Source organism: Gracilinanus agilis, chromosome 1 (assembly GCF_016433145.1).
Source record: "Gracilinanus agilis isolate LMUSP501 chromosome 1, AgileGrace, whole genome shotgun sequence".
Classification (NCBI taxonomy): Eukaryota; Metazoa; Chordata; class Mammalia; order Didelphimorphia; family Didelphidae; genus Gracilinanus; species Gracilinanus agilis.
The window spans coordinates 507,466,583-507,482,644 of record NC_058130.1 but is presented as its reverse complement, the minus strand read 5'-3'; the positions used below and the strand labels follow the sequence as shown (position 1 = coordinate 507,482,644).

Sequence of the window (16,062 nt, the reverse complement as noted above, 5' to 3'; positions counted from 1 at the left end):
ATGCTACTTGAAGATCACTCATTTCTTCATTTAAATATTCTCATATTCTGGAATCTACAGGACATAGCTATCATGTGACTTTTTGTGTTAATGGAGATTGCAAATCTGGCTGGCTCTAGGGTCATGTAATCATAAGGACTATGGAACAAGTGGTAATATAATCACATCGCTAAAGGAAAGGACAATCTCTGTTTGCATTTCATCAATTCCTTTTCATTCTATTTCCCTTTTAGTTAATTCAACAAACATGTATTAAGCACTTACTACGTGAAGAGCATTATGCAAGGTACAGAGAAGGCATAAGGGAAAAAAGTAACTAAGATCCTCCCCTCAGAGAACAGGGAGGTACGAAATGCACCCAAATGGCTCAATGCAAGTCAGACTATGACAAATGTATAGGAGAGATGGGAAAGATTAGAGGACTGAGAGGTGGCTTCCTGAAGGATAGAACAGAGAAGGCTTAATGGACAAGATAATATTTGAGATGGACCTTAAAAAAGAGAAGCAGCTGTACCAATAAAGACATGGAGGATTAGAGCAAAATGCACCAAAATAATAGAGTATGGAAAGGGGTCACAGAGGGATAGTAGACCATTTGGTTGAAAACAGAAGGCATAAAGGGAATGCCAGGATAATAAGTTTGTAATTTTTTTTAGTTCTAAGATAATGTATATATACAATGGATGACACTATGTCTCTTGAAGATATTATAAAAGTCCTAAATGTTAACTTCCATAAAGTCTTAAATGTACTAGAATGCCAGCTCCTTAAGCACAGGGACTTTGTTTTTCTCTTTCCTTCTCCTCTATCCCTATACCCCTTACTACACACACAGTGCTCTAGGTAAAGTATTCCTTTATTTAATGATTGCTGGTTTTTAATAGCTCCTATGTAAATAGTACTTTGGAGGCAGTTGTGGCTCAGTGGTTAAGATCACTGGGCTCAGTCAGGAATACCCTAGTTCAAATTCAACCTCAGACACTTCCTAGTGGTTTGACCCTGGGCAAGTCACTTAACCTCTGATTGTATGACAACAAGCTCCACTGGAGAAAGACATGGCAAATTATTTCAGCATTCTTGCCATGAAAATGTTATAGATAGCTATGGTCCATGGGATCATAGAGAGTCAGATATAACTGAATGGCTAAAAACAACATAAGTATAGTACTTAAATTTTTTTCACTCTGCTTTCCTAACTGATCCTTGGATCAGTCAACAAATAATTATTAAGCAGCAGATCCATGTGCCAAGCACTCTACTAGGTGCCAGGGCAGTGATGATGAACCTTTTAGAGACCAAGGGCCTAAACTGCAATATTCATGCCACATGTGAGCCCCCCCACTTTACCCCAGACAGGGGAGGGAGGAAATTCTCACATTGGGCTGCTCGGCAGAGGGGCAGGTGGTAGGAGAAATGTCCTCAGGTACACATGAAAAGAGGGGAGGGAGTAGTCCCCTCTAGCACATTTGGGCTTGTTTGCCATAGGTTCATCAACATGGAGCTAGGAATAAAAATACCATAATTAGAGTGTCTTCAAAAAGCTACATTCTATCATGATTAGTAATGCAAATATCATCAGCATTTTGCAAATGAGGAAACAAAGATAAGAGAGGTGAAGTGACTTGCCTAGCTAGGGTCAAAGTCAGATGTCCACATCATGACTTTGAACAGTTAATAAACATTTATTAAGCACGCACTGTGTGCCAAGTACTAAGTTCTAGTGATAGAATGAAAGGCAAAAAGTCCCTGTTCTCAAGGAGCTCGTAGTCTATAGTATTCTTTCTATTAATGAATGAATTAGAAGAATGCTACAGAAGAAGAGGTCAACTGATATGAATGCCTGTGTTCTTTCTCAGAAGTTCTTTTTTTTTTTAATGGTAAACGATTTCCTTCTCAATTCCTAAGCACTGGGATGGTTCCTTTCTATATTCTATTCAAAATGTCATTGGCTAATTTTTTCATTAACACAGAGAAAGATGGTTTTTAATTTGTTCATTTTGATGTGAAAAACCTTGCTAGCTTATTAAAAGAGATAAATGCATTCATTATTCATTTCTATGGGTTTAGTTATCCATTATTGTCCCCAGTTGTGTAAAATGGGCACTGTAGCAGCAATGAATGCTAGGATGATGTTGAATAGGCCTTGATATAATGAAACATTTCCCAAGAATTAGAGCTATCCCCAAATGGAATGAGTTATTTCTGGCAATAGTGAATTCTCTGCTCCAGGAGTCTTTAAGCAGAGGCTGAATGACCACTTGTTATATATTTTATAGAAGGAGGATTCATAATTTTAGTAAGACTTGGCTAATGGGGCCCTATTCTTTCTTACTCCCTTGCAGTTCTTTGATTCTTTTGAAAGGTAATGGATAGAGGACTGGATTTTACATCCTTAAGATCTGGGTACAAATCCTGCTTCAGGATCTTAGCTGTATGATCCTGTACAAGAAACTTCTTCTGCCTGTGCCTCAGTTTCCTCACCTCTAAAATGAAGGGGATGGACTTGAGGTTCCATTTCACACTAAATCAATGATACTATGACTCTTATGAAGCAGGTTAATAATAACAAAAGGAGAAACATTGGCAAGGAGTGAAATAACTGATGAAGAATTTGAAATAAAGAATGAACATTCCCTTCTCTACCCCCTTCACACACACACACACACACACACACATGAGGAGGGGGAAAAGGGAATTATTATAGTTGGACTAGATATTTAAGGTTTGGTCGCCAGAAATCGATTAACTCGATTTTGAAATAAAATAGACCCAAGTCAGGATGACTTTTTTGGTGGTTTATTTACAATTAGGAAGGTTGAAGGTAGGGAAATTGAGAGAGAGAAACTCTGGCCCGAACCAGAGGCCAAACCAGGTAAGGATTTAGAGGCCCCAGCAGAGGGGCACAGAGGTTAATTAAATGAGGCTTCTAGCCACAAGGCCTCCTCCAATAAGAGAGGCAAGAGAGGCCTCCCTGAGGCTAGAGGCTCCAGAAACGGCAAGGGAAGAGACAGAGTCAGCCTAACTTACCCACATGACAATTCAAGGGAAGCAGTCAGAGGTCCCACCTGAGCTCCTTCAACACCAAGTTCAAAGCACCAACTGCCCACCACAGGAAATTATCATCATATTTAAAAGGTAGCAGCTTTCATCATTTCCTGCATCCACCTCCAGTTTCACGTGGACAAATGGCAGCCTCAACACTGTTTTGTACTGCTCAAAGGGCAGTCCCTTGTTTTTGATTTGTCACTATCACGTGTGGGTAACAGACCTCCCCCTCCCCATTTAATTCTAAGTTGGGTGGGGTGACTATTTCTGGTGGCTAAAGTCTAAAGAATGAATGAAGGTGAGCTAATTCCATTTACACAGCACACACACACACACACACACACACACACACACACACTCACACACACACACCTTCCCCAATCACTTATAAGGTCTTGAAGAAGAAATCACTGGTGTCCACGTACTGGTGTCTGAAGTTTCTGAAATAAAGGACAGTTCTTTATTTCTCATACCAAATTTTAATTTTTGTCAGTAAGTGAGGGCTTAGTTAGGATCAGCCCCTTAAAACTATGTCAGGATGATGGCAGGATCCTTGAAATCTAATTGCAGGCAGTCCCACCCAGGTAACTCCTTAGGTGTTAGGTGCTTCTTACTTTTCATCAAAATCCAAATGAGAATAAGCCATAAGTACATTATATCTCTGTGAGGATGAAAAATTAAACAACAAATCTTTTTACAAAATAGTTTATCACAAAGCCAGAAACTTGAAATCTCTGAGACTAGAGTGAGCTTCACTTTTGGGTAGGGAGAGCTAGGTAGCATAGTGGATAGAGCACTGGGTCCGGAGTCAGAAGGACTCCTCTTCCTAAGTTCTAATCTGGCCTTGGACACTTACTAGCTGTGTGACCCTGGGCAAATCACTTCACTCCATTGGCCTCAGTTTCCTCATCTATAAAATGAGCTGGAGAAGGAATGGCAAACCATCTCAGTATCTTTGCTAAGAAAACCTCAAATGAGCTTGTGATGATTTCAACACGACTGAAAATGACTGAACAATAACACCTAACTCATTCCACTACCTGACTCCTAGTGTTCCACTAGATTTCTTTTTGCATTTATTTATTTTTTTTTAAGATTTTATTTTTTTAGGAAAATTGTCCACGGTTACACAATTCTTGTTTTTACTTTCCCCTTCACCCCTCTTCACCCCACCCCATATCCAACATGCATTTCCACTGATTTTAACATGTGTGATCAATCAAGACTTATTTACATATTATTGATAGTTGCATTTGTGTGGTCATTTAGTGTCTACATCCCCAACCATTCCACTAGATTTCAATATGGATTGATAGACCAAATGAAGAATCTGAAATTCTCCTGTTGATAACGTAGCTAAATGGTTAAGAATGCAGAGCTATTGAATGGGGAAGTGGGAAGAGAATGGGAATTTATTAAGTGCCAGCCACTGTGCTAAGTACTTTATGAATATTTTCTCATTTGATTCTCACATCAGCCGTGCGAGGTAGGTGTTGTTATTATCTACAGTTTAACAGTTGAGAAAACTGAGGCAGAAAGCAGTGAAGTAATTTGCCTAGGTCACACAACTAATAAGTATTCAAGGCTGGATTTGAACTCAGATCCTCTTTACTCCAAACCCAGTACTCGAACCAGAGCCATTCCTTCTCAATATGACTATTTTCACCCTGTTGGGGGCCTGAGAACCAGATAGCTTTCAAGCCAAATGTCTCTTTGACTCCTTCAAATGTTCTCTGTGTTATATTGACCATGTAACTCACAACCATGGGGCTCAGATGCAATGGAAGATGTTTTTACTATTTGAGCCATTGATCAGTATTTCTAGAGCAATGGTATCAAACTCAAAACAGAAACAGAAGGCACTAAACTGTACAGAATTGACTTAGAAAACCACACATTAACAATACATGTATTCTATCCTATTTTTATTTTTTGCTTAATATATCTCAATTACATTTTAATTTGCTTCTGGCTATACTGGCAAGTGCTGTTCCCAACATTTGATACCTCTGCTTCAGAAAGAATTTCGAATTTGCTGGGGGGACAGAATGCTGGTATCTTGGGCTATCTTATATTGGCTATGGTTCCTTATCCTTTCCAAGGACAATCAAATGCTTCAAAAATTCACATATTATTTACATCAAACATTCAGCTATGAGGCCAATTGAATGGAACAGCTGTCATTCTGAAAGTACTGAGGCTAAATGAAGAATATGATTAAAAGAGGACTAATTTCTGGTTTCTTATGTACATGAGTCTCGAGTCTCATTCTTAGGATCATAGAGCTAGGACTGGAAGGGACTTGGAAGACCATTTGGTTCAATTCCTTCATTTTATTGGCGAGGTTCTCAAAGGTCTGGAAAGTCAACCATCTTGCCCAAGGTCCCATAGACAGAAAACATGGGAGAAGTTGTGGATGCTTTAATCCATGCCTTATGAATCTAGAGATAGTCATATTTCCACTGTTGTCCTGATTTCCTTTCTTTCTTTCTTTTTTTTTTAAAACCCTTGGAGTCTTTAAAAAAATCTTGGAGTCAATACTTTGTATTGGCTCCAAGGCAGAAGAGTGGTAAGGGTAGGCAATGGGGGTCAAGTGACTTGCCCAGGGTCATATAGCTGGAAAGTGTCTGAGGTCAGATTTGAACCTAGGACCTCCCATCTCTAGGCCTGGCTCTCAATCCACTGAGCTACCCAGCTGCCCTCTGTTGTCCTGATTTTCAAAAAAGGGAAAAGAAGGAAATCTGCCTTTTCTGTCTCTCATTCCTCACCTCTTTCTCCTAGAATTATGTTTCATTTATCTGAAATGAAGTTTCTTGGTAGAGAAAAAATGTCAAAATTGAACTTTTTGTAAAAAGGGACTAAGGTGAAGAGGAGAGAATACATTCGAGACTGACTTCCTGACTCAATAATTTCCCTGTAAGGTGAAAGCTGGAGAAGCCTCAGCTTGACTCTATGACATACTAGTTAGCATAGACTATATCTATTTTTTTTTTATTTTTCTCTAACAAGTTTATAGTGGTGTATGGCAGTTACAGACTTTTTTATTTCAGAATATGAAAAATCCACCTTATTAAACTTGAAGTAAAGTAACGAAGAGGGAGGAAAGCACATTATAGGAATGAGTTTTAATACTAAAGCTCAGAACTGGTGTTTAAAAAGGAATAAAATAATTATTGACTCCATCAAATGATTGTTACTTAATTGTTTAAAGAGAAGAGCAGCAGGTTAATATTACACCTTCTTTGGGTTTTTCCTTCTAGTCCCCATTCTCCTGTAACAATAATGTCTTGCTAACTGGAAAGAAGGATGATCCCAACTATTTCTAAATTATTAAATGGAACTGAAAGTATTTCTTCTGCAGAAGCCCCAAATGGGAGAAGATGGCCAAACCAAGAGCAGGGACATATATTATGTCATATATTACATTCTGCTGAGATCTTAGAAGGCTTGATCATACCTCAGTTTGCTCCTACTGGTAAAGAGATAGAGAGGTTCTTGCCAACACATAAGATGAGCTCTGGTCTCAACTCTATAGATGACAGACCAAGGGAGTTAAGGCACACCCAAGGACAGAAAGAGGTGGAACCATAAGAATGTCATTAATTTCAGGGTTCCATATCGACATCCTAATTTGCTGAAGTATAATGGATAGCAGACTGACTTATGAAGAGTTTGAATCCTATTTCTGACAAGTAATATCTATGTGACCAAGAACAAATCTCTTAATCTGTGTCCCAGGGAATTCTCTAAAGTATAAACATTTTAGAGCAGTTGCTGATACGCATTAATGGAAGGGATATTAAGAGTTCCCAAGATCTAATAAAATAACAATTGTGAACCAAAGAATTTCTGGGGATAACATGATGGCATTTATTCCCCCTCATGAATTATTGTATCAGACCCTTTTTCTAATGAGAATTGTGGGGAGTAATTAAATACAACTGTACGCCTATTTCTTCACCTATAAAATGAAAAGTTTGGACTTTATTAGGGTTCATAAGCTTTAAATATATATGTTATAAAATTTTTATATATTGTTTACATATATATTTATATATAAATTTCATATATACATATAGATAGATAACTGTTTCAACAAAGTTTTTCCTTTGTAATCTTAGGCATTTAAACACATAATTTTGTAGAGGAATCCATAGGTTTTATCACATTTCAAAGAAGGGGTAGAGGTGTCTAAGAAAACAAAAAGATTAAGAACCTCTGGACTAGGTGATCTCCATGAAATATGCTATTGTGCCTGGACCCTGGCATCCTGTTTCTTAGTGTGTGGCTGTCCCCATAGGAAGTATATCAACCTTGCCACCAATGCCCTAATATAAGAAACTTTCACCTGAAGCTGGACTATTAGATGAATGAATGAATGAATGAATGAATGAATGAATGAATGGAGGGAGGGAGGGAAGGAGTAAATGAAAAAAGTATATATTGAGCACAGATGATATTCAAAGCAATAGGAACACAAACTGAGAAAGAAAATGGCAAATCACTCTATTATCTTTGACAAGAATCTCAAATGGAGTCATGGAGAGTCAGACATGACTAATTGACACACAAGAACACAAATAGAAAAACAAAGCATTCTGCTCTGAGGGAACTCCTATTCTAATGAGGGAAACAAGACATATAGAAGGTTTTCTCTACAAGTCTGATGGAAACTTGATCAAGGACCCCTGGACATTGGAGTGCTTAGTCAAAATAGAGAGTGATTCCTCTTTTTGAGGTTATCTCCATTGACTGAAAAAAAAAACAACCCAAAGCTCTTTTTGATGACAGCATCAAGGAATGTGGGGTTAAAACATTCTTTTCTGGGTCTTTAGTCTCTATGGCTAGAAAGAAGACAAGGGCCACAGCACCCAAGGAGGCTATTTCCAGGTCATACCTTCACAAAAGTTGCTTCCCAGGATGATGGCTGCCAGAGCTGGGCTAGAAGCAGAGTTAGTAACTTGGAGTGCTGTTATTTCAAGGGCCCCTGGGTTTACCTAACCATCAGTGGCAGGACAGTACAATTAACAGAGGCTGTAATAGAGGGAAGGGGATCATTGCAATGGTACAAGAAATAGTCCAAGCATGGCTGAAGTTGTCTAGGAAAGGGGCAGTTCATTTCTGAAAGACATTCATTTTCTTGGGCTCTGGAAGATGTTTGCTGCAGTAACAGGTTCCTGGAGTTGATGGCAGAGGAGAGAGCAAGGATGAAATAACCGTGAATCACGAGAGCATCATTTTACTTGAGAAAGGAGGAAGATGTTTTTGGACTGATGTAGGGAGGAATTATGTCCCCTGGAGGTTGATGCTGGACTGCAAAGGCCCAGTGATACAACTATAGTCATGGCTCAGCATGTTGGCCTCCTTTCTTGGATACTGGAATTTCCATTTTGCTCCATGGAGGAAAATGGTTTCCTTCATTACATTGACTACTCTGCAGCATCAGCTAGCCAGATTCTACAGGTTGCTCCTTGCTTCAGTTTCCTTTTCTCTGTGGATGCTATGAATTGGGTTCTATGATTCAATGGGGAAGAGAGTCTATATTGCCCATAATGGCAGTTTGAAAAAGGTAGAGCCTAGGAAAAATGTGTAGATTCTTCCCTTCCTTTACTTTTACTGATTACCTGTCCTTTTCTTCAGAGAAACTAAGTAGCACTGTTGTGGGGGGCTCGAGGTGAACCTCTGGGGGTCAGGATGCAAGAATGCAAGACTCTCTAACAGCTTAGAAATAAAAAGAGAAATTTATTAATTTGGAATTCACATTGAAGTGGCTGGGAGGATAGCATAGATGGGATACCGCCTCCCCGAGGGGATGTTCTGGGTCTTTAATGCCCTTACAAAAATAGGGGTTCAGGAGTGACAGAATGGGATGAGGTTGGGTCAGAGTGGGGGACGTCCTAGATACAATCCGATGGTATCAGTGTCCATCTTAGAATCTAGGGGAGAATCCAAGGAGAATATTTCTCTCAGGTGTCTTTCCTTATCATCAGTCCTTGATGCCCAGAGTCACCTTTTCCTCGGCATTAACAAGAATTCAGGGAAGGAAAGGAATTTCTTGTTTTCTGTTTAACCTGAAAAATTTCTAGGTTTGGGGGAGTCCAAGGAAACCTGGAATCCCATGCCAAAATGATGCATAGAGCACTGTGACGAGTCAGGAAGAACTAAGTTCAAATACTGCTTCAGATACTTTAGCTGTATAATGTTAAGCAAGTCTGCCTCAGTTTCCTCAACTATAAAATATGGATAGTAAGAGCACCTACCTCCTAGCATTGTTGAAGATTAAATGAGATAATATTTATAAAAATCTTAGCACAGTGCCTGGCACATCTTGTTATTCAGCTGTTTCAGTCATGTCTGACTCTTTATGACCTCATTTCATATTTTTTTGGCAAAAATACTAGAGTGGTTTACCATTTCCTTCTCCAGCTTATTTGGCAGATGAGGAAACTAAGGCCAATATGGTTAAATAATCTGCCTCAGGCTATAGAACCAGTAAGTGTCTGAGGCCAGATTTGAACATAGGAAGAAGATTCTCCCTGACTCTAGGTCCTGTGCTCTATCTATTATACCACGTAGCCTGCTATATTTATTTCCCTCCTCCCCAGCTCCTTTAGCCCAGACCTTTTACACGGTACCCTGGACTAGTGCATGTACATATCTTGTTAACTCTGTTAACGATGTTCATAGGATTATAGATTTAGAGCTAGAAGGGACCTTAGAGGCTTACTAATCCACCTCCCTCATCTTGTCTGTGACTGGTCAAGCAATCCATGCTAATGTGCTTATCAGATTTTCTCAAATGGCTCACTCCCCTGGAGAATATAAGACTCTCTTTGTTATTGTTTTTATATCCTCAGTGCTCTGCAATGCTCTGCACATAGTAGGCACTTAATAAAGATTAGTTGTTGTCCTGGGGCGGTTTTTGTAAAGACCACCGTAAAGACATGTTGTCTATTCATCACTAGGATAATAACTTGCACATAATGCTGGGTTGTTTCAGGTTATTGCTCTGGAATCTTCCACTGTAAATCAATTTGGCCTGCCTGTAGTGTAAGTCTGTTTTTATTTGGACTTGCACCATCTGAGAGCTCAGAGATTTCCTGCAGTGATTGCCAAATGAAGAGTAGGGAAAGCTGTGGGAATAATGTAAGCATCTCTTCAGTGTTCCATCATTTGCCATGTCACGAACAAATGCAAATTCTTCATTAAAATAGAGGAAGTACATTTTAATTTCTCTGGAAATATTGGGTAGTGGAATCCTTCTATTTTTGTAATTATTTATGTTGTAGAAACGAAAGGGTGTTGACAAGAGTCTAGTTAGTCAGGTTGTTCAACAAACACAAGGGAAGGGACTGAGGTAAAGAGTATTAATTTTGTTTCATTTGATAGCAGTTCACCCTAATTGTCAACAAATGTCATTTGTTGGAAATCTTTCCAGTTTTTAATCTTTTTGTTCTACTTTATCTATTTCACTCTGGGACCCCTTCCTTCCTGCCCCTGGGAAACAAACAAACAAACAAACAAAAAGTTAAACACAAATGATAGCTTAGAAGCCTCAGAAGAACCTTGGATTTGAAGTCAGAGGACCTGGGTTCAAATCCTGATTCTGTCATTTATTGCCTTACCTCTATGGCCTCTGGGAAATTTATTTAAGGTCAGAGGAAAATAGTTTTAGGATTGAAAGAGATACTAGATGTCATCTAGTTCCATACTTTTATTTTATAGATGAGGAAACAGAAGTCAGTCACTGATCAGAAGTGAAAAAGTGCATATAAGTCTAGGTCCTCCCTGGATAGCATTTTTGCCCTTCATCTATAAAATGCGCTTGGATTGGATAACCCAGTGATTCCCAAAGTGCGCGCCACAAGCCCCTGGTGGGTGCTGCAGTGATCCAGGAGGGCAGTGATGGCCACAGGTGCATTTGTCTTTCCTATTAATTGCTATTAAAATTTAAAAAAAAATAATTTCCAGGGGCGCTAAGTAATATTTTTTTCTGGAAAGGGAGTGGTAGGCCAAAAAAGTTTGGGAACCACTGGGATAACCTCTTCCATTTCTAAATCCGATGAGCCTAAATTCATATGCAATCAAGAAAAAATACCTGGTGCCCTCTGGTGGATGATAGTATAATTGAATGAACATTGGTCTTAGGAAGTCAAAAGTCTTGTGTTCGAGTTCTAATTGAGCTGTTTACTAGAGCAAGGCATTTTGTCTCTCTGTAACCTTTCTTTAGGGACAGCTTAGCTTAGGGGCAAATAGGTTGTATAGTGGGTAGAGCACTGGGCTTAGAATCAGGAAGGTTTGAGTTCAAATCCAGCCCCGGACAGTTGTTTTGACCTTGGACAACTTACTTAACCCTGTTTTCCTTGGTTTCCCCACATGTAAATGAGTGGGAGAAGGAATTGGCAAACCACTCCAGTATCTTTGCCAAGAAAACCCCAAATGGGTCACAAAGAGTTGGATGCAACTTTTCATTTCCTTACCTTTAAGATGAGAAATAATACTGGTACCACCTACAGTTGGAGATTGAAAGGGAAGTTTGCTATAATTACTTTGTAAACTCCCAAGGGCTATACAAACATGGGTTATTATCATTATCATTATTATTATTATTATTATTATTACATCCACTAATTAGCTCATTTTATTTTATTTTAGTCCATAGTGGCTCCATCTCCATTGGTATGTAGCTTTAGGGAAAGACCACACTGAGCTGAAATGGATTGCACCATTTCAGTGGAATACAAGGCTACTTATGTGCATAATTTCGAACTGTGAATTTTGCCCACTTGAGTCATTCCAAAGCTTCCATTTCCTTGAAGACTTGAGCAAACTATTTTTAGTCAGTAAGCATTTATTCAGTGCCTAAGTTAGGTGAGGTTTTGGTACATAGCATTTAAAACTGAAAAAATCATTTAAATTCAAATCCTTATTATGAACACAGAGGAGGAAATGAACATTACTCAAAGAGAAGCTAAACCAGAAGTTACAAACTATTATCTGGAGAATGAAATTGTCTGCCTAGCTCTGAAAAATATTTTTTTAAAATCTTAATGCTTAAATCTGTGCAACTCAAGCTGCTGAGTTAATGAATTTTAGTCATCTAAGTGGTGTAGTGGATAGAATGCTGAGCCTGGAGTCAGGAAGATCTCTGTTCAAATTGGGCCCTAGACACATTTTAGCTTTGTGATCCTAGTAAGTCACTTAAATTCTATTTGAATCAGTTTTCTCGACTATAAAATGGGAATAATAACACCTACCTCAAAGGGTTATTACAAGGATTAAATGAGCTAGTCTTTGTAAAGTACTTAGCATAGTGAGTGGCAGAAAATAGGTGCTTAATAAATGTTAGTTAGGGTGATGTCAGCTAGGTGAAATAGAGGATAGAGTGCTGGAAGACTTGAGTTCAACTCAGAAAGAGGGATGGTCCTGGGGTCAGGAAAACCTTGGTTCAAGTTCAGCCTCTGACACCTACTGACTGTGTAACCATGAGTAAGTCAGTCCCATCTGGTGCTCCAGGGAATTCTCAGATACTCTAAATTACAGACAATTACCGATCAAGGGAATTTTCCACCCCAGACTGATGAAATTGTGGGTCCAGACCAAACCTGCCCCCAAATTTCTATTATGTAGAACAAATTGAGATAGTCTACAACATAATTGCCCAGAAAAGTTGCCTCGTTGTTTTCTCTTGTCAGTTATTAGTAAGCCATTTTGTTGTTTCTCGTTTCCCTCTATGCCACCCTTCCCTTAACCATCCTTTACAGGTCACAGTCTGTTGTGGAAGCTGGGACGCTGAAACATGAGGAAAAGGGAGAGAATGAGAATACCCAACCTCTCCTGGCTCTGGACTGAATTCCAAGTCACCAAAATCCATCTTACCAGCCTTCAGTGGCACCAGTCACCTATGAAGCACATGCTTAACTGACCCCCACAGGCACACATCTTGCTTGACAAAAGGTCCTCCACTTCTGTTGACAATAACGATCGTCACCAGCCATCTGTCTGAGCAGCCAAAGTTAAACAAAGACCGGAGGGATTTCTTTTTCAGTGAAGGATACAATGATGAAGCAAGACATATATTTAAACCAGGAATTATTTTTCTTTTCAGTTTTTATTTTACATCGATGGTATTAAAAGGATCAAAAGGGGTTGGACTTAATTCCTTGCTCACATATACAAACTACATTGTGGATGTGTTTTTCCTCACATATCATATTGGGAAAAAGCTCGAGTGCTTCTTCAAACAACATATGTCCAAATTAAACCATACAGATACAATTTTCCAGGTTCAGTGTAGTGAGAAGCCATGAGACAACAGCATCTGCAATAATTTTCTTTCTCATTGAATTTTTTTTTTCTTTAACCTCACCACCAGCATTGAATTGTTCAGCCTGAGAACATGTTCACACAACTCTGGCTGGTCACAGTTTGTTTATTTTGATACTTGGCTAATACTTTTCTGAACTTCTGTATCTTCTCTAAAACCATATTGAGTCACAAGTTACAAGACACACACAATTGGAAAGACAATTATTCATTTTTATGACATGATTTTCCATAGGCAGTTCTAGAGTCCATTCGCTCGGTTTGCAACTGTTTAAAGGAAAATCTCATTGGAAACATTTTTTTTAGTGATTAATGGAACTATTCAGATTGTTTCATTTAGGTCATGACAGCTAAGGAAAATGCTATGGAACCATTTAACCCCTTTCCCTCCTGCCATCAGTTAAAGACTGTAGACAGAGGGCGGTTCTGGTGGTTGCTAGAGAAGGCAGACATTCAATTGAGGAGGGATACCTCCCCTAATGAATGAATAAATGAATGAATGAATGAATGAATGAATGACCAAAATGGCATGTACTCTAAACAAAAGGAGCAGAACAGAAATGCAGGACTGAAATGCCAAAGATCAGCTCACTGCTTTATTTGTTTTTTTGAAAAATCAATCCTACTCACTCACTGAAATGGACATAGAGATGAAATAAAAGAAAATCTGTAAGAAATGATTTTGTGCCATGAGTTTGTTTCCCTAAATCAATGTTTACAATTTTAGGCATCTTTTTCTCTTCAGCCACCTGCTCCAAAAAGACAGTCAACTATTTATTTGTACCATTACTAGAAATCATGTGTCAAAGAGAAGGTATTTCAGTGAATGATGGGTTTTTTATGTTGCAATTTTAATTGGAAACATTTAGAAGGGCCAGAGTTTAAGCTGAGCAAATCATAGGGAAGATATAAAGTTCAATAGGTCGTGGTAATTTCCAATTGGAATTTGTGTTTATAAGAACTTCTTTACTAAAAAGAAGTCAAAAGTATTCATTTTAGCATACCAGCCATTGCTAGTGGTACAGAATAACGGAAATGGACATTGTTTATGCGTTATGACCCAATCTTGCAGAAACCTCAAAATGAGGTTCCAATCCCACCTGACAATTACTAACTGTGTGACTTTGGGCAATTCAACTTATTTTTCTGAGCCTCAGTTTCCTCATGTGTAAAATGGGATTAGAAATACCTTCAGAACCCACTTTGCAGGGCTGTTGTGAGGTTCAAATGAAACATGTATGTGAAGTGCTTTGGAAACTATAACGCATCCTATAAATGTTGGTTACTATTTTTATTTTTGCAAAAAAATTGATGAAATAGAAAATGGAATTAAAACATAGCCACTCTGCTAAATGCAGAGCAGTGTAAATACAACCAGTTACTTTTGGGCAACCACTCCTAAACACATACCGAAATAACTTCATCTGTACTGTGACCCAACTACTCTTTTTATACAATTAGAGAGAGAAATGAAGAAGAAATTAAGGCAAATCAGGGAGCCATTTTAATCGCTTGGGTTTATATATGTGACAGTTGTTGGATCCAAGTTTTTAAAATGTCATTGAAGCCAATTAGTGCTATGTTTTAAAACAGTGAAAAGACATCTGCCTATTAAGTGGGCAGTCTCGACATCCTGATTTAGTGATCTGATTTAAAACACTCTACCTACCATAGTGACCTAAGTTAACATGAGTTAGCTTGTAAATCTGTTTCTCTCCAAATCTCATGACATGAATGTAAGATGATTGTTCCCATGTGCATTTTCTCATTTGAATTTTCTGTACATGTATGCAATAGAATTACAAAGAGGAACCAAATTCAACAAGAATTGACATGAATGTTAGTTACTATTTATTACATGAACATTGGATTGTATCGTCCTTCTCTGTTCAGTCACTTCCTCTGTTTAAATAAATACTGAAGGACAAAAATGACTTTTTTCTTCCTGCTTTTTCTTCTTTATTTTGGTCATTATTTTGAAGGTGGTTTTTCTCCTGATTCTCCATTCCACACCCATAATGTGCCACCCCCTAAACTGCCCCCTTCACCACCTCCGAAAAACCCCCAACCGAAATACCTGGTTTCAAAATGGAAGCAACTACACAGGAACCACCAAGTAAAGTCCTCCTAAAGTATTGTCAACCTGTGCATCCTAGTTGGGCTCCTTTTAGGAAGGAAAAGAAATAAAAACTCCCCAATCCCTGTCCAGTGGAATCTGTGTTCTTGAGATAGAAGAAATACGAGTAGTCTTAATATTGGAAGACGGCTAAGGAAAGAGCCAGAAGCTGCCTTGATTATTCCTGTAATGAAAAGACTTGTGTGCTAACTAACTTTCCACCAGTACCCCAGGCACTCAAGATCATAAAAAACAAATATGGCATTAATGTGGCATTTAATAAGCATTTTTGTTCATCTTGGCCCATGAAGTGGTACTCAGTGCATGATTATCATCACATTCTTAATAAAGAAATTACTTTGCACACCTTTTAAAGGGCGCATTTCATTCTTATTTGGTTTTAGAAAAAAAAGTCAAAATATTTTATTTCATTAAAACTTTTATCTAGTGATTTCATAATTTATGGAGACCATTCTTTTAACTTACTTCTTTGTAATGTGCATTATTAAAAATTCTCCCAAGCAAATCTGATGCTTATTTTAAGGCATTCCTTTTCATTTTCTGTAGCAACTGTT

At 38.4% G+C, this 16,062-nt stretch overlaps 1 protein-coding gene across 1 annotated transcript in view; it reads left to right on the top strand.

Moving 5' to 3' along the window:
- Positions 1-12,897, top strand: part of CLVS1 (clavesin 1) — a 180,875-nt gene extending 167,978 nt beyond the window's left edge. Inside the window, exon 5 of the mRNA XM_044657994.1 lies at positions 12,810-12,897. Coding sequence (XP_044513929.1) covers positions 12,810-12,897 — 88 coding nt within the window. The remainder of the gene's footprint in view (positions 1-12,809) is intronic.
- The last annotated feature ends 3,165 nt before the right edge of the window (positions 12,898-16,062 follow it).